This window comes from Bombus bifarius, unplaced genomic scaffold (assembly GCF_011952205.1).
Source record: "Bombus bifarius isolate JDL3187 unplaced genomic scaffold, Bbif_JDL3187 scf7180000007970, whole genome shotgun sequence".
NCBI classification, from domain to species: Eukaryota; Metazoa; Arthropoda; class Insecta; order Hymenoptera; family Apidae; genus Bombus; species Bombus bifarius.
Window position 1 is genome coordinate 1539086 of NW_022884356.1, and position 16512 is coordinate 1555597.

At 27.0% G+C, this 16512-nt stretch overlaps 3 protein-coding genes across 10 annotated transcripts; 2 read left to right on the forward strand and 1 right to left on the reverse strand.

The window, feature by feature from the left end:
• The first annotated feature begins 26 nt into the window (after positions 1-26).
• On the forward strand, positions 27-3067 carry LOC117211179 (protein MEMO1). The gene is made up of 8 exons (XM_033454845.1): positions 27-367; positions 1034-1115; positions 1194-1262; positions 1729-1841; positions 1976-2087; positions 2178-2397; positions 2534-2638; positions 2862-3067. The coding sequence occupies exons 1-8, from the start codon at positions 316-318 to the stop codon at positions 2997-2999; spliced, it is 891 nt and encodes a 296-aa protein (XP_033310736.1). The 5' UTR covers positions 27-315; the 3' UTR covers positions 3000-3067.
• A 1482-nt stretch (positions 3068-4549) lies between these two features.
• On the reverse strand, positions 4550-13794 carry LOC117211146 (activating signal cointegrator 1 complex subunit 3). Of its 8 annotated transcripts, none has more exons than XM_033454808.1 (12): positions 13736-13794; positions 12367-12526; positions 12010-12101; positions 11802-11950; positions 11476-11727; positions 7205-11401; positions 6210-6701; positions 5942-6132; positions 5692-5860; positions 5348-5605; positions 4909-5257; positions 4550-4798 (listed from the first exon to the last, which is right to left on the reverse strand). In XM_033454808.1, exons 2-12 carry the CDS (start codon positions 12492-12494, stop codon positions 4710-4712), a joined length of 6366 nt encoding a protein of 2121 aa, XP_033310699.1. In that variant the 5' UTR covers positions 12495-12526; positions 13736-13794; the 3' UTR covers positions 4550-4709. The 8 variants fall into 8 exon arrangements, with proteins under 8 accessions (XP_033310699.1, XP_033310717.1, XP_033310683.1 ...); XM_033454826.1 differs by having other exon boundaries at positions 13740-13788; XM_033454792.1 differs by lacking the exon at positions 13736-13794 and adding an exon at positions 13137-13230 and having other exon boundaries at positions 12367-12528.
• A 294-nt stretch (positions 13795-14088) lies between these two features.
• LOC117214478 (DCN1-like protein 3) lies at positions 14089-16342 on the forward strand. Its single transcript, XM_033460620.1, has 4 exons — positions 14089-14544; positions 14936-15099; positions 15301-15593; positions 15678-16342. The coding sequence occupies exons 2-4, from the start codon at positions 15018-15020 to the stop codon at positions 16269-16271; spliced, it is 969 nt and encodes a 322-aa protein (XP_033316511.1). The 5' UTR covers positions 14089-14544; positions 14936-15017; the 3' UTR covers positions 16272-16342.
• Positions 16343-16512: the final 170 nt, after the last annotated feature.

The following is a 16512-nucleotide window of genomic DNA, read 5'->3' on the forward strand; positions in this document are numbered from 1 at the left end:
AATACAAAAAAATCTTTCTTTAAGATTTGTAAGAGATTAGTATGTAGGTTCTAAAATATCTATTTCTTGTTTTATTACATTTAAAAAATGTTCTTTTAGTTTGTGTCAATGTACTATACAACGTTATTAAAAGCGTATGGTTCATGGCAAAGTAAAAGTTAAGTTTTGTGATTAGTTTTATAAACATTTTATATATAAGTAGGATTAATCATCGGCGCACTAAACAAATCATTTATAAAAATATAAATACGGTGGAACGATATTTATTATAAAAAGTGAATAGAGGAAATAAAAATTAGCGTAATAAAGTGAAAAATGGCATTAATTAGAAGAGCAACTCATGCTGGTAGTTGGTACGCAGGTTCTGGTAAGCAATATTTAAATTATATTTTTCATTTGTTTAGTTTTAATAATAATTGCCTATAATTCTATGAGAATTATTTCTTATATTTTCTTTGCATTTGTGTACATTCATCATTGTATATTCTGTGGCAAGTAAGTTGACAAATAGCCACAAGTCTATGCATCTAATATTCGATATTTTTTAATACAATGATGTGCTAATATTTAAATTGATATTTAATCGTGTAAAGATTATTAATAATAATTGTTATAATTTTACTAAGTCTATTACATTGTAGGTATTTTGTAAAGTAATATTTCGATAAATCATGGTTATAAAAATGTCGTTTTTTTACATTGTAGTCCACTTTTAAACAAAGTATATGTTCATATTACTATATACATAGGATAAATTTATACGTAAAAATGAAAAAAGAAATGTTCATTTGTGTTATACGACAGATATAAAGGAGAAAGCATAAATTAATAAACAGTTTATTATGGTATGTTAAATGTACTTTATAATATATCTTTTTCTGCAAAAATTTTTATTGTGGAATTACATTGTTATATATCCTGAAACTGTCATTGATAATTTTGGAAACCTATGATTAAATTTAGATTTTAGTAATTAATACTGTATCTTTTATGAAATGTATATATATATATATATATTGAATATTTTGTACAGGATTGGACTTAAATAAACAATTAGAAGGTTGGTTGGGTGCAGCAGACTTATCACATGGACCTGCTAGGGCAATAATTGCCCCGTCAGTAATTATAGTACATTAGAATAATTTTCAATTAGATTAAGGAATCTTTATTGAAATACGAACAAAATTTCACAGACATGCAGGTTACAGCTATTGTGGAGCATGTGCTGGTTTTGCATACCGCCAGATTAGTCCTGTTGTAGTGTAAGTTCTTTAAAGAATTCCTTTTTTAGTATTTTATAACAAAATGTTTAGATGGATGACGTAATATATGTTTTGTAAAGTATAATACAATTTGATATAAAAAGTTTCTGGTTTGACATTTAAAAATATTGTACTTCTAAATCTTTATTTATATCTCATACTTGTTTAGCTTAGTCAGTAGCTCAAATTCTTTTAAATAAAATTTACTTAGCATGAAAATATATTTTTTCTCAATTTTGTCTTTCTTGTGTATATTATCAAAAATAGTAACTTTAAATAATTGAAACAATCAACAGCATACATGTAATTTCCTAATAATTATATAAATATATTGTTGATTCATTATTTTTCTTGATTTTTGACATGAATTTTATGTTTATGTACAAAAATAAAATTATTTATTTTTTATATTTTTATTTGAAATAGGAGGTTAAACATATATTAACATAAGTATATTATTACATAGGCGCAGGATTTTTATTCTTGGTCCATCACATCATGTCAGATTAGCAGGCTGTGCTCTTTCTTCTGCATCGATTTATCAAACTCCATTGTATGATCTACATATTGATCAGCAAGGTATAAATTTTATAACATAAAATATTCAAATTTAAATAAAATTATTTCTATATTCAAAATTAAAATTAATTACATTCCAAATATGAATTATCATCAAAGACTAGTTCAAATATAAGCTTCTGCTCATATGACAGTGTACAGAGAACTTGAAGAGACTAGACATTTTGAGTGGATGGATTTAAACACAGATGAAGAAGAACATAGCATTGAAATGCAATTGCCATTTATTGCAAAAGTTATGGAAGGGTATGTTTATTATTATATTTATTATATATATAATTACTATTATATTTTCATTTATTATAAATTTCTGTTTCAAATTTTATATCAATATAGGTTTAAAGATTCTTTCACAATAATTCCTATACTAGTGGGTTCATTAAGTCCAGAAAAAGAAGCACTTTATGGAAGATTATTAGCACCATATATGGCTGATCCACAAACATTACTTGTTATATCTTCGGATTTCTGTCATTGGGGACAGCGTTTTCGTTATACCTATTACGATAGATCCTGTGGCCCCATTTATAGATCTATTCAAAATCTTGATAAAATGGTATGTAAAATCTAAGCATAATGTCATTGTTTATTTCCAAATATTTCATATATTTAAATAAATGTTTAAATACTTGCTTATAAACTCGAATGTTCAAAGTTGTTTATATTATTATGTATTATATAACAATTCACAGGGTATGGACATTATAGAAACATTAAATCCCACAATGTTTACCGATTATCTTAAAAAATATGGCAATACAATATGTGGCCGACATCCTATTAGTGTTCTTTTACAGGTAATAGCTTTTATTTATTTAAATTCTAAGTATATTTTTACTTTCATTAAAAAAATGTCAAATATTGATGTATTTTCTAGTCTACTATACATACATATAAGTCTTCAATATTTGGAATTAATGATTTCTCTAATAAATTTTATATAGTTATATTAAATTGTAATAATAATATTCTTTATGAAATGAGATACAATTTTTGAAATTATAATTAATATTTTAACAGGCAATTCACACTTTAAAAGGGAATACTAATGGCCAAAGAATGAACTTGAAGTTTCTTAAATATGCTCAAAGCAATCAGTGCAATAATATGAATGATAGTTCTGTTAGTTATGCCAGTGCTTCCTTGGTTCTTGAGTGATACAGTATACACTTTTATTATTGTTCAGAGGATTTGCAGAAAGAAAGTACTAAAAAAAAAAAAAAAAACGGCAGTAATAACCTATTAATCATAAAGATGCATTAATTATAATTTTTAAAAAATTTGTTTTATATTTAAAGAGAAAAATAATGACATTTAAAATCAAGTTGCAATTTACTATATCGTGTGAAATTTTCTCAATTGCTTGAGAAAGAATTAATATTAAGAATTAATATTTGCAATGAATGTGATGAGTAGAAATGTACTATCGTCAAATTTTTGCTTTAAAAATATTTCGGTTTATTACTTACAAGAAATAATCAGTACTTCCAAATTTCTATTATGGAAGGAGCTTAAGTATTTCTTTGCTTTGATTAGTACTACAATTACAGAAATAATAATATATAAAGTGCATTTCATATACACTAAAAATGCAGAAAGTTCAATCTATTGATGGAACAGGGAAAGACTCAATCTAAAGAGAGAAAAAGGAAGATATTCAACTATTAATTTATCTGGTCGATTTTATTATATCTTTAAAAATTGTATAAGATAACAAAATATATTGGATTGATGTTATTAATTTAAAGTTTTAGAGAAGTAACCTAAAAAAATATCGAAAACGGAATAATTATATTTTGTCTATTAAATGTTAAAGCATTAAAATATTTATGAATTATATTTTAAATATAGAAAAATGTTTATTACAATGGATAAATTTGACTTTGTTAGTTGTCAATTGAAAACATATATTATTAATATAAAATTATTATTTATTTAAAAATTTTATTTTAAGTTTAATTTAATAACATTTGACGTTTATTTCTGATTACTAAGACAATAAATGTTAATAAAATCAATGAATAGAAAATACTTTGTCACAAATTGCATTATTTGTCTCAGGGATTTACACAAGCATAATGCTAAACTTTAGAATTAAAATGTACCTCTTCTAGGTCATTAGAATGAACAGTCTGCACTGATCAATATCAAGTGAAATATGACAGGTAAATAGTGTACAACTTAATCACGTTCTCTTTAAAACAAAGCAATGAAATGATCTCATATCCTTCCTACCCTACTATCTTGTTATTCCTCGTTAGTATAAGAAATTACAAACAAATACTGTATTGTTACAATATCATAATATAAATGTAAAGGAGGATCAGTGTGGAAAAATGTTTACACAATATATTATACCATTATTGATATTCTTTTACTTTTGATAAAATACTAATGTTAGAAGAAAACATTTTCATATTAAACTATACGTATGATTTATAATTCATGAAATATTGGATGATTTTCTTTTGTTATTTTTTACTTTTAAAATTGAATTTAAAACTAAATTCATTGATCCATAATATGTGAAATTATAAAACTGGTCCTTCGAATGTTACTTTTTTTATCTTTGTACACTAAATTGATAAGATATGCATTTGTATGAAAAACATAAAACAATCCATATATATGTTTCATAGTCGTGTAATAAATAAAAAATATATATATATAAATTTATATGTACCCTTTTAAAAAAATTAAATTTCGAAAAGATTTATAATTTAAATATATATTTCATTGCAGTACTTACAGCTATTAAAATAATTTTATAAATATTAATAACATAACAATAAGTTTTAACAAAACAATTTGTTTACATTTACCTAAAAAAAAATTGACATATTTACTAAGTGGAATAAAATTTATATTTTAAGATATTATATTTAGTTTTATATTGTATTCTTGATCCAGTCCTATGTAACAATCGGATATCAAATAAAACACTAGAGTTGTTTGTCCTTGAAAAAAAATCAGATTTTTAGTTTAAAAAAAGAAAAAATGGAAGTTATTATTATATGTAATAAAATATTATATAAAAAATTATAAATATGTACAAAAATAAAATTACCTAGATTTGATGGTGCTGTGAATTGTAATTGATAATATTTGCGTTGTTCATTTATTCCAGATGCTCGTTTTAGAGCTAATAATTCTAGGTTAGAAGTATTACCTAAAACCAGAAACCAACCTTCATCCTTTCCTTTTTGGAACAAAGGGCAGTGTGCTTTCAAGTTATTAGACTTATTTTTTCTTCTCATTGTAATATTTAGTATATAATCTTGATCCTTGCGAATATTTATATGATCGGAATTGTCAGTCTTTAGCGATATAAACATCTGGTTTCTCTGTTCTTCATCGTGCATTTCTATACTTAACTCGACATGAAGCATTGGCATCTCTTTCATTACTTGATGTATCTAGAATTAAAATTATTGATAATTAATAATTTCTTATTTTCAATATCTACCTTCAATATTATAAGTTAAAAGTTTAATATATTTACTTACTTGAAATATTTGCTCTTCTTGAAAGTCTTTACCAAGCACCTCTACAAGTGTACTATATTTGTTGCGCATAATAAAGCACAATTTTGGAAGACATGATGACAACGCTGAAAATAATTGTATATGTTCTGGATTTACATGTGGCAATGTAGTAATTGCAAATTCATCAATCCATCGAGCTTGAATAAGCATCTGAAGCAAATTCATTATCATAAGTGCACTTGCTAACCATCCATGTTCTGCAACTGTATCTATCATTGCCTAAAAGTAAATATATATTAATTAAAGAGTATTTTAATTATAATACATGTAAAGTGATATAATAGTTTTCTTTTAACTATACATACTTGAACAATCCTAATTGATTGATCAAGTACTGATTTTAAATCAGTAATATAATCTACACATGGTAAAGGAAGTCTTGAAAAATGTGCTTGAAGTAATAAAAATGCTTTTGTATGTGGAGAACCATATGAGTAATTATCTACTTGGTAACGACACATTTTGCTTAATTCCCTGTTTACACATTAAACATATTAGAACAAAATAAAATTTTCGAAATACTTTTTTTTGTTTATTGGTAAAGATGATACTTACTCATTTAATAATTCTTCGTCATGTCTTACTGGTAATTCATTATATTCATAAGAATTACATAAAATACGTAAACATTGTTCTAATGTTAGAAATTCTTGTAACGATTCCTCAAACATTAACATAGTATGATGTGATAAATAATAAAATGATGCTATTTTACCCATTGATTGTGGATATAAAATTTGTTCTTCCTAGAAATAATAAAAGTATTGTAAATTATCCTTTGTATAACAAATTAGAAATAAAATTTTAATTCCATTCTATGTACCTGGTCAAATTTCACGCAATGTGAATTTATCAACACTTTTAATGTACTGTCCACTAAAGAAGATAAGTACTGATTAATTGTATTAGGTTCTAAAGCATTTAGATCATAATATCTAGGATTTTTCATTAATCTTCTAAAAAAATACGTCCAGGTTAAATAATCTAATAATTCTTGTTTGTTTTTAATTGTACCAGCCACAATTTCAGCATTTATATGATCTGGTAAAACAGCTAGTAAACTTGATTCTACTGGGAATGGTTGATGTAGAAACCTCTTATAAAAATTTTTTTTTAAGTCATGTACTAGAACCACTGCCACTCCTGCAGTATCAAATTGGGGTCTGCCTGCACGTCCTATCATTTGAAGTACATCTGTAATAGGCATATCTACATAACGGTGTTGTTTACCATCATAATATTCTGTTCCTTTTATTACAACCAAGTGAGCAGGAAAATTGACACCCCAAGCTAAAGTAGCTGTTGTAATCAACACCTAAACATGATATTTTTATTTTATTTTATTTTAGTAGGTACTAATTGGTTGACTTTATAAAATATTTTATCAAATTTGGTATGTTTGAAATATCTTTCCTTTGTTAAAAGGAGTTACTTTTTCAATGCAATATAATGATTAAGTATTGAGGATGTAAACAACGTTATAAGTAGCATATATATATATATATACAGGTGGTTGGTAACTGGTGGTACAAGCGGAAAGGGGGTGATTCTACGCGAAAAAAGAAGTCGAAAATATGAAATAAAAATTTTTTTTTTTTAATTTTTCCATCGAGACAACGATCTACAGTGAGATCCGTTATAACGTACCGCACGCATACCGAGCGAAAATTCAAAGTCGATTTTCTCGAAAGCAAAGCCTCAAACGAAAAATTTTTATTCTATATTTTCGACTTCTTTTTTCGCGTAGAATCACCCCCTTTCCGCTTGTACCACCAGTTACCAACCACTCTGTATATATATAATATTTTAAATGTATACCTGAATTTTATTGTTAACAAATAATTCTTCAACAATCATTCTATCTCTATCTTGAAGACCAGCATGATGAAGCCCAATTCCAAATGCAAGTGTAAGTTTTAAATTTGAGTCTCGTACGTGATCTAGAATAGTGTTCATTTCTTCCTCACACATATGTAACCATTGTTTAGGATTATCTTCTGCCGCAAGGTATGCAATTAAATCTAGTGCAGTTAAACGTGTTTGTCTGCGTGATGAAACAAACACTAAAGATGGACTAGATGGTGCATGTTGTTTAATCGCTTGAAAAGTTGGCCTATTCATTGTTGCCATTCGAGGACAATAATTTTTTCCCGGGAACCCGTGTATATGAATTGCTAACGGTACAGGTCGTACAGACGGACGAAAATTGTAAAGGCCCATTTCTTTGATACCAAGCCAATTAGCTAAATCCACTGCATTAGCTAATGCTGTAGAAAGTCCAATAACTCTTAATTTTTTTGAAGTGTGACTAGAGATAAAATTAGTTCTTGAAATAATAACTTCCAATACAGGGCCACGATCTTCTCCTAATAAGTGAATTTCGTCTATAATAATAAGAGCAACATCCTTGACATAAGCTCTTGTTTGCCAACTTCTACTAATACCATCCCACTTTTCTGGTGTAGTTACGATAACGCTCGCACTTGCTATAACTTTAATATCTGGTGATACATCTCCAGTTAGTTCTACCACTTGTCTTCCTAGTTGTTCTTCAAGTCTAACTTTCCAATCCTTTATTCGTTCTCTAACTAAAGCTTTTAATGGTGCAATGTATACAATCTTTTGCATTGGATATTGCTTAAATACTCTAAATATAGCAATTTCTGCAGCAATTGTTTTCCCCGAACCAGTTGGAGCTCCTAACAGGACATTATTGTCTGTATGATATAAACAATGAAAAATTTGTGTTTGTATTGGATTAAAATGAGAGAATTTATAAAGCTTTTCAAATAGTGGATCTTTTAATGCTTTTACAGGTAATGGTTGTAACTCTAACAAATTAGTATGTGGTGGATATATTTCAGGTAAAATTAAATCATGAAATGTTAGAGGTAGCATATTTTGACAACCTAACCAGCGATCACTTGTTGCCCTTACTATATATTGAGAAGGTAATGGTTCCTGTAATGGTATAGTCATCACAAGCTCTTGTTCAAGTTTATTGCAAACCATCTTTCTTGTCATATTAAAGCATTCATGATGATAAATAAAATCACTGTCTGGATCTTCTATCCATATCCAAAATGGTTCTGAAGTTTTACCATGAACACTGTCATTCCATCGAAATTGTGGATATATTTTTAAACGTATTCTTAAAACTGTGCGAGTAATAGGTTGCAAATTTGATTCCATTTCTAATGCAGGTAATTCTTCACAACATTTCTTCACCAATACTGCTACTTTCTGATTATACAAAATATCTCCAATTTCTTTAATGTTCATATTATTTAATCTATCAATTGTCAAATCATTTTCTTCTATTTTATTAATAATTTCTGGAGATAAACAATAAAACTGACACAGAGGATTTTTAAAACTCCATTGTTGCACTTCAATTACCTTTGCCATTTCTAATAAACGACCAGCCATCGTTGCACGATTTTGTCCTAGCATAATATTAAACAATGCTCGACATATGCGTCCTGCATTTTGCACAATATATGCTTGATCCGATATCAATGAAAATGAATTAACTCGACCATGTGATAAGTACGTTTGTAATAGAATATTCACTTTGCCATGTATATTTTCTACACCACCTTGAACGTTAAGTTCACAATATTGTTGAATCAACTCTTCCAATTCGTTCATTTCATCCTCTCGTACTTTCAATTGTCCAAATTCTTGAGATTGAGATATCATAGCAAGTATTTCTGCTTCACTCATAATTGGTTTTGTAAGTCTATTAAAAATTTCAATAGTGTCATATTTAAGATAAAAGTGACTTGCAATACGTCCTAGATTTGTCGTACTCAAATCTCCTGTACTTATATTATATCGAATCATTTTAGCTTCATCTAACGCTTTAGCTGCTACATCAATTAACTCTTTCCTTTTTTGTTCTAGATTTGGATCATCTATAATAACTTGAGGAAGAATTCCATAAACATGGTAGTTTAACTTCATTCGAACAAATAAATAAGTATAACTTAGCCATTTTATAGCTTCTTCTACATTAGATATTGTACCTAATGCAATTTCAGCATTCAAATTATCAGCCAAATATTTAATAAAACTACTCTCAATAGGTATTTGGTTTGTTAATAACGATAAATAGTGATATAATTTATTATGAGAAGTAATAATAGTAGCGTGACCAGATACATCAAATTGTGGTCTACCAGCACGACCAAAGATTTGCAAAACATCTAATATATCTAAATCGATATACGAACCATGTTTTGCATCATATATTTCTGTTCCTCTTATAATAACTGCATGTGCAGGTAAATTTACACCCCAAGCTAATGTTGACGTGCATACTAATACCTTAATTAAACCTTCTGCAAAATACTTTTCAACCAAATTTCTTTCTGAACGCAATAAACCAGCGTGATGTACCGATAATCCGCTGCTAAATAATTCAATTAGATACCTGTTGCGTGATTTAGCAAACGCTTTATTTGTAAATTTTGCTTGACCTTCAGGTATAAATAATTTAAGTGTACCATCTTTCATTGCTAATTCTTTTAATGTTTGTGCCACTTTAACAGTAGTATTTCGTGCATGTACAAATACCATTACTTGATGTCCTTTAGACACCATATCTATAACATTATTGTAACATACTTGATCCATGTAATTTATTTCCTGCAATGGTGATGTAGCTTTTACACCAATAAATGTTTGACTAAGGGGTACTGGTCGAAATCGATGATCAAAATAAAAGAGTCCTACATGTGGATTCACTCTTAAAAATCTTGCAACATCTAGATAATTTGGTAAAGTTGCAGAAAGTCCAACAATTCTTATCATGCTTTGTGAAGATTCTACTTGTCTTAATGTTCGAGCAACTAATGCTTCAACTACAGGCCCTCTATCACCATGTAACAAATGCACTTCATCGATAATTAATAATTTTACAATACTAGTAAGAGATATATCTCCAGTACCTTTTCTAGTAACAACGTCCCATTTTTCTGGCGTAGTAACGATCATTTGTGTTTGTTGAATTTCTGATTTGGTCAATTGCATATCTCCAGTTAATTCACGAACGGATATACCAAGACATTGAAGTTTTTTACTAAAATTTGCTGTCATTTCAGCTGCTAAAGCTTTCATTGGGGTTACATAAATTATTTTAAATTGATTTTTCATTAATTGACCATGTTCAATATGTTGCTTTATTTGATGTACTATAGTTAACATAGCAACATTGGTCTTTCCAGCACCCGTTGGAGCAGAAATTAATAAATTCTCATTAGTATGATATGCCGCATCAAATACTATACTTTGTATTATATTTAATGATTTAATACCACTAAAAGCCATTTGTCCAGTATCATCTAAGGAATCTATCATAACAGGTTTGTAATTTACATCAATTAGTTGAGACTCTGGAGGAGGTATAGAAATTTCTTCAAACATTTCTGTATCTTTTTTTACTGCACTCTGTGGTAACATTATTTGTTGTTTCGATACATAACCAGCTGTTGTTCTACTAGATATATTGGAGTCAAATACAAAGGGAATATTTTCTCGCATATTTCTGTCTGTAACATTTTTTTCAAATATGGGTGTATGCATTTCTATTAATGCTTCATTCTTTTTTAAGGATAATTCTAATGATTCAAAACTATTTTCTTCAGATTCTCCTCTTTTTTCTCGTTTATTTGATATCTTATTTAATTTCTTTTCTTTCTTTCGTACTTGTTTCAGTAGCTGTTTTTCTTTCTCAGACTGTACAGTCACTTGTCCACTGATCACAGGTCTTTGGACATTACACTTTTTTTGTACTTTTGAATCAGAACTCAAAGCTATAATACTTTTTCGATGTTCAATAATGTATTGTATAAACTCTATAGATTCACAACCTAAAAGATCAAGTAATTCATCTTCTGAATTTTCATTTTTTAATTTACCAATTATAATAAACTCTTCAAATTCTTCCAAAGTCATGTCTGTAAAATACTTTGCATATGACTCTAAATTTTGTTTATATATTGCCTTATCAAACTGAAATGAAAATATAATTGTAATTTAAATATTTTCAGAAATAAATAATAATATAAACAAATTTTAGTACAAACTTTAGTTTTAGACAGATTTGTATCTTCATTTCTATATTTCATCGAAAAATTGTCAGTACTTTGAATAATATTTTCTAAAGACATACTGCGAAGTGTTTCAGTATCTGGCCACAATACTCTTGCAGGTTTATATTCAATTTTTGAGCCAAATAACTTACTTTCTGATATTTCAATATTATCAGCATCTGTTTCTCTATTTTCTATGAGTACTAAAATACTTTCTTTTAATCTTTCTCGAATTATTCTAATTATCTATAAAAACATATATCAAATATTTTGATTTATATATATATATATAAATAATAAAATTGCATGTACATATTTACCTCCATCATATTCTGAGCATCTTGAAATGTTAAATTTGCAGCTTTCCTTTTTAAAATTGCGAATTTTTCATTAGTTAACAACTTGTCATTGATTAGTAATTGTAGAGTAAACAATAAAAATTCATCTATGAGTTCATAAGAACATTCTCCTAAAATAATGACAAATAAATAATAACTTTTTATTTTATTATTTAAAGATATTACATACCAAATGTTTCTACAGCAATTTGACGTAGTTTATTAACATGATGTAAAGCATCTTTGGGTACATGTCTGCATAAATCTTGCCAGTTAAACTCACTGTAATAAATATACTTATAAGTATCAGTTACACAATAGTGTAATAAAATAAAGATAAGAAGAATTATTTTACACAGATTATTATATTTTTTCATTTATAACATTATGGTCATGACAAGTTGTAAATTATCCAGGTGCTAATTAATTAGGTAAATATAAATTATAAGTCTTCTTAGTTGAAACCTAAAGAAATATTCTATGAGTAACTTAATGATTCAATAATGACCAAATATTTGTTTTCCATAAAATATCAATTATAAAATACCTTTTCAATTTTTTATATTCTTCTTCTTTTTTAAATAAATCATTTGGTTGTAGTTCCCTTGTACTTTTAATACGTCCAAGGTTTGTAAACATACGCAAAGATCTTGTAATTCGTGGTAATTCTGGCATTTTTAATTAAAAAATATGTTGGAATGTTCAATCTGCAACACACAATTCATATTTGTAAAAAAGAATACATTTATCTATCGAAAACTGAGTATTTTAGTAAATATGTTATAAATTACAAAAAAAAGATTAATTACTAAGTCTTATTTTATTTAACACAAAAAAATATATTTTGGACTAAGAGAAAGTACTTCGTCGCATTATTGTTATTACCATTAACTTCAAGTTAAAAATTCATTTATCAGTATTCATTTATTATACGCCATTAAATAAATTCACGATTATAATCGTATACTGGGAATATGTATATAGATATTGTAACTACTTATATTATAACTACTTAAATAGTATTATTACAAGGAAATTACTTAATTTTCATAAGCCCAAATATTTTCAACATATAATTCTAATTTAAAAATTTAAATTAAAAAGTAAAAGAAAAGTAACATTTTCATAGTTAAAAAGATAACGTATTCTACAAGTTACGTGTGTGTGTGTGTAATTTGTAATAATACCTTACACCTTAAAAATAATTATTATGTTATCCTCAATAAAAATTTCCACTAAAATTTGATATTAAACAATATGTAACTATACTACTACCTTTCACTGATATTTGTCAAAAATCACACTGTTTCCGTGTGTTAATTTTGTTGCACAATTGTCAAAGCCACGCTGCACTAAAATTATTTTTTGTGTATTATATGTCAAGTGCAAACGATGGTGATGATGAGAATAAATTTGACAACAGCGCTAAATTAAGACTTTTTGTTTCGAAATAAACATAACCTAGTCAGTAAATTATTACCATTGCAATTACAGACATTATAATTTTAATCGTAAATAGTAATGTTAGTGGTTAAGAAATTTGCAGTCCTTTATTCTTTGGAAATAAGGAAATATATTTGATTGATAATTATTTGATTTTAACCTTTCTTACAATTGAGAACATATCAATATTTGGTTTTGTTAATTTACAAAGTCTTGATATAAAAAAATGTGTAATATTACTGTGTCACATTACTGAAAAAAGGTCAAACTAGAAATTATGAAATATATATCTGAGAGATCTTTTTTTAAATTTCAATGAGCGATTATAATATGTGCAACAGCTAGCCAATATAAATATAAAACAAATTTATATTATATATATATGTATATTACATGCGCTATTGTATATCTACTATACTACATTATATTTATCGCAATATTTAGTACATACATTAATTATGCAAGTAATGTACTTACATTATCACAAAGACAAATATTTCATGAACTGTTTACAAAGAGGTTATATTGATTAGGTTATGTTTACATCGACAGTGTTGCCAGATATATTCTCACCATGTGTTATATATAAGATGTAGGTTTCTGTATAAAGGAATAAATATAATTTGTAGTATATCGTTACCGATAACAAATTATTTATATAAGTATTGGGCATTATTTGAATAAGTTTATATATTTAACTATATTCTTCAATTGTATTCGAAAAATATTTACCAAATAAGTTCGATAAATTAACAAACAAAATAACAACTGTATTCTTTGTGTAGATTTGCAATTTTATTAAGGTATATATATTTTCCCTAGTGACTATTACTTCCATAGCATATCAACACTGAATTTACGAAAAAGATTTCGTTGTTGCTTCATTTTGAAGGGACTTTTTTATTATGTGTTGAAATACGAAGAATATATCTTTGTTTCTGTGTTTTTTTATACAGACTTCTTTCATACATAATAGGAAATAAATCGGTTTGACTGTATGTCTCATACATGAAATGATACTGTCATTATATCGTTTGATGAGGTTATATCGTTACAAATGACGGTGTTGTTTAGTCAAATACAAACTCAACTTAAAAGTCATTTAAATGAAATGTTCAAAAGAATTGGAACTGAAGTATTTTTTTAACTTTAGCTACGACAAATTACGAAATAAATACTTTGTGGGAATTTAATGAATGAAGGCAAAGCAAGATATTTTGCGGGGGGTCTTTACTGGGGTTATTGTGACCCAGGTAGACCAAAAATCCTCCTCAATAATAAGGTAAAAGATCTTTTTAATATATCGTACTTTTTATATTACAATATCTTTTCAATAATAAAATTATGAATTTAGGACGATATATTATTGTATATCCATGTACTAAGTTTATATTTTCAACAAAATAATTATTTTGTATCTAATTGAAAATTTTTTGTATCAATATAATGATTTTTAATCAGCATACGATATATGAAAACTGCTAACTACTTACATATATATATATACTTACATATATATAATACATATATATATATATATATATATATATATATATATATATATATATGTATTAAAACCACATGAATGTTTATAATATATTTAATTTATTATAATACATTGTAATATACATGACATGTTATGTTGTCATTTGTCTTTTGGTTTTGTTGTTTAGCTTTTGATCAAGACTGCCAATGTAAGACTGAACTACTGATGCATGGAATAATTGTCTTTAACATTAAATACGGACAGCATCAATGGGAAACTGTTTTTCGTGCTTTAAGGTGTCTCTTCCACCAACCACTGCCACTCGCTCTTCATCGTTCGATTATAAAGACGGTAATATGATTATTTTCTACATTTAATATATATTGTTTGTAATTTTATATATATATATTCATACATAGGGAAAAATTATATTTTTTACTTTTGTTATTTTCATATCATTTTGATACACTTAATAAATGTTAATAAAGTTATATACAATTAAGGTTGTGTTAATATAACCTAAATTGTAAATTATAATTGTAATGATTTTAGAAACAATGGAATTGAGAGGTTCATTCTTAAATTCTTGCCAACAAACTGGGCCCTTAGTGCCTGAAGCACATATAAATGGAAACACACTATCAACATTCAATAATGTAGGATCTGATAATTGTGGATCTATGCCTACCGTACAAAGTAATTTACGTTCGTCAAGGGGATTTTATGCACGGTTATCACCATTGGGTAGATCTGGAACATCATCTGGTCTTAATACAACCACTGAATCAAAACAACAAAAAGAACCATCAGAAAACAAGTTAAATGCTTTATTTGACCAATATAAGGTGAAATTTGGAAGTTCATTATTATTATTATACTCATCTATGTACCTGTTACATTGGAGTGATGTCTGCTTTCCATTCCTACAGGATTCACATGAGGATGTAATTTTAGCTGATGGTATAGAAAGATTTTGTAATGATCTACAATTGTCACCAGACGAATTTAAAGTACTTGTTCTTGCTTGGAAATTAAATGCTAAACAGATGTGCCAATTTACACGTCAAGAATTTGTAATAGGTTTGAGAGCAATGAAAGTAGACAGTATACGTGGTATACAAGCAAGATTACCAGAAATTGTTCAAGAATTAACTGTAAACAATGATTTATTCAAAGATCTCTATCGATTTACATTCCGATTCGGTTTAGATGTTAATTCCGGTCAAAGAATATTACCAGCTGATATGGCAATTGTTCTCTGGAAGCTTGTTTTCACAATACGTGAACCACCTCTTTTGTCAAGATGGCTTAAATTTTTGGAGTGCCATCATGTTCGAGGCATACCTAGAGATACATGGAATATGTTTTTAAATTTTGCTGAAAGTATTGGTGATGATCTTAGTGTTTACGATGATGCAGAAGCATGGCCAAGTTTATTTGATGACTTCGTAGAATACGAAAATGATCAAATGAACCAAAATATCAGCAAAGATGATATAAAAGATGTTTCTATTGATAATTAATATTCGAAAAAAGTTCTAATTATAAACAAATATTATCATTATATATTTAACCTTTGAACGGAAATATTTAAAATTGTTTAATATTGAAATGATAAAAATAACTATATTATTAAATTTTTTCACTATTTTTTATTTTTTCTTATGCACTATCGAATACAAGAAAATTTATTAAATAATTTTTCTTCTTTCTTAAAAAAATTACTGTTCAAAGGATTTTATTCAGGGATATATATAAATATAA

Coding starts and splice junctions, on each gene's coding strand:
- LOC117211179 (XM_033454845.1), top strand. CDS start 316: ATGGCATTAATTAGAAGAGCAACTCATGCTGGTAGTTGGTACGCAGGT. Junction 368..1,033: donor TAGTTGGTACGCAGGTTCTG/GTAAGCAATATT, acceptor TATTTTGTACAG/GATTGGACTTAAATAAACAA. Junction 2,639..2,861: donor CTATTAGTGTTCTTTTACAG/GTAATAGCTTTT, acceptor ATATTTTAACAG/GCAATTCACACTTTAAAAGG.
- LOC117211146 (XM_033454808.1), bottom strand. CDS start 12,494: ATGCCAGAATTACCACGAATTACAAGATCTTTGCGTATGTTTACAAAC. Junction 6,133..6,209: donor ATTGCGTGAAATTTGACCAG/GTACATAGAATG, acceptor TATTATTTCTAG/GAAGAACAAATTTTATATCC. Junction 5,861..5,941: donor GACGAAGAATTATTAAATGA/GTAAGTATCATC, acceptor ATGTGTAAACAG/GGAATTAAGCAAAATGTGTC.
- LOC117214478 (XM_033460620.1), top strand. CDS start 15,018: ATGGGAAACTGTTTTTCGTGCTTTAAGGTGTCTCTTCCACCAACCACT. Junction 15,100..15,300: donor ATCGTTCGATTATAAAGACG/GTAATATGATTA, acceptor TAATGATTTTAG/AAACAATGGAATTGAGAGGT. Junction 15,594..15,677: donor CTTTATTTGACCAATATAAG/GTGAAATTTGGA, acceptor CCATTCCTACAG/GATTCACATGAGGATGTAAT.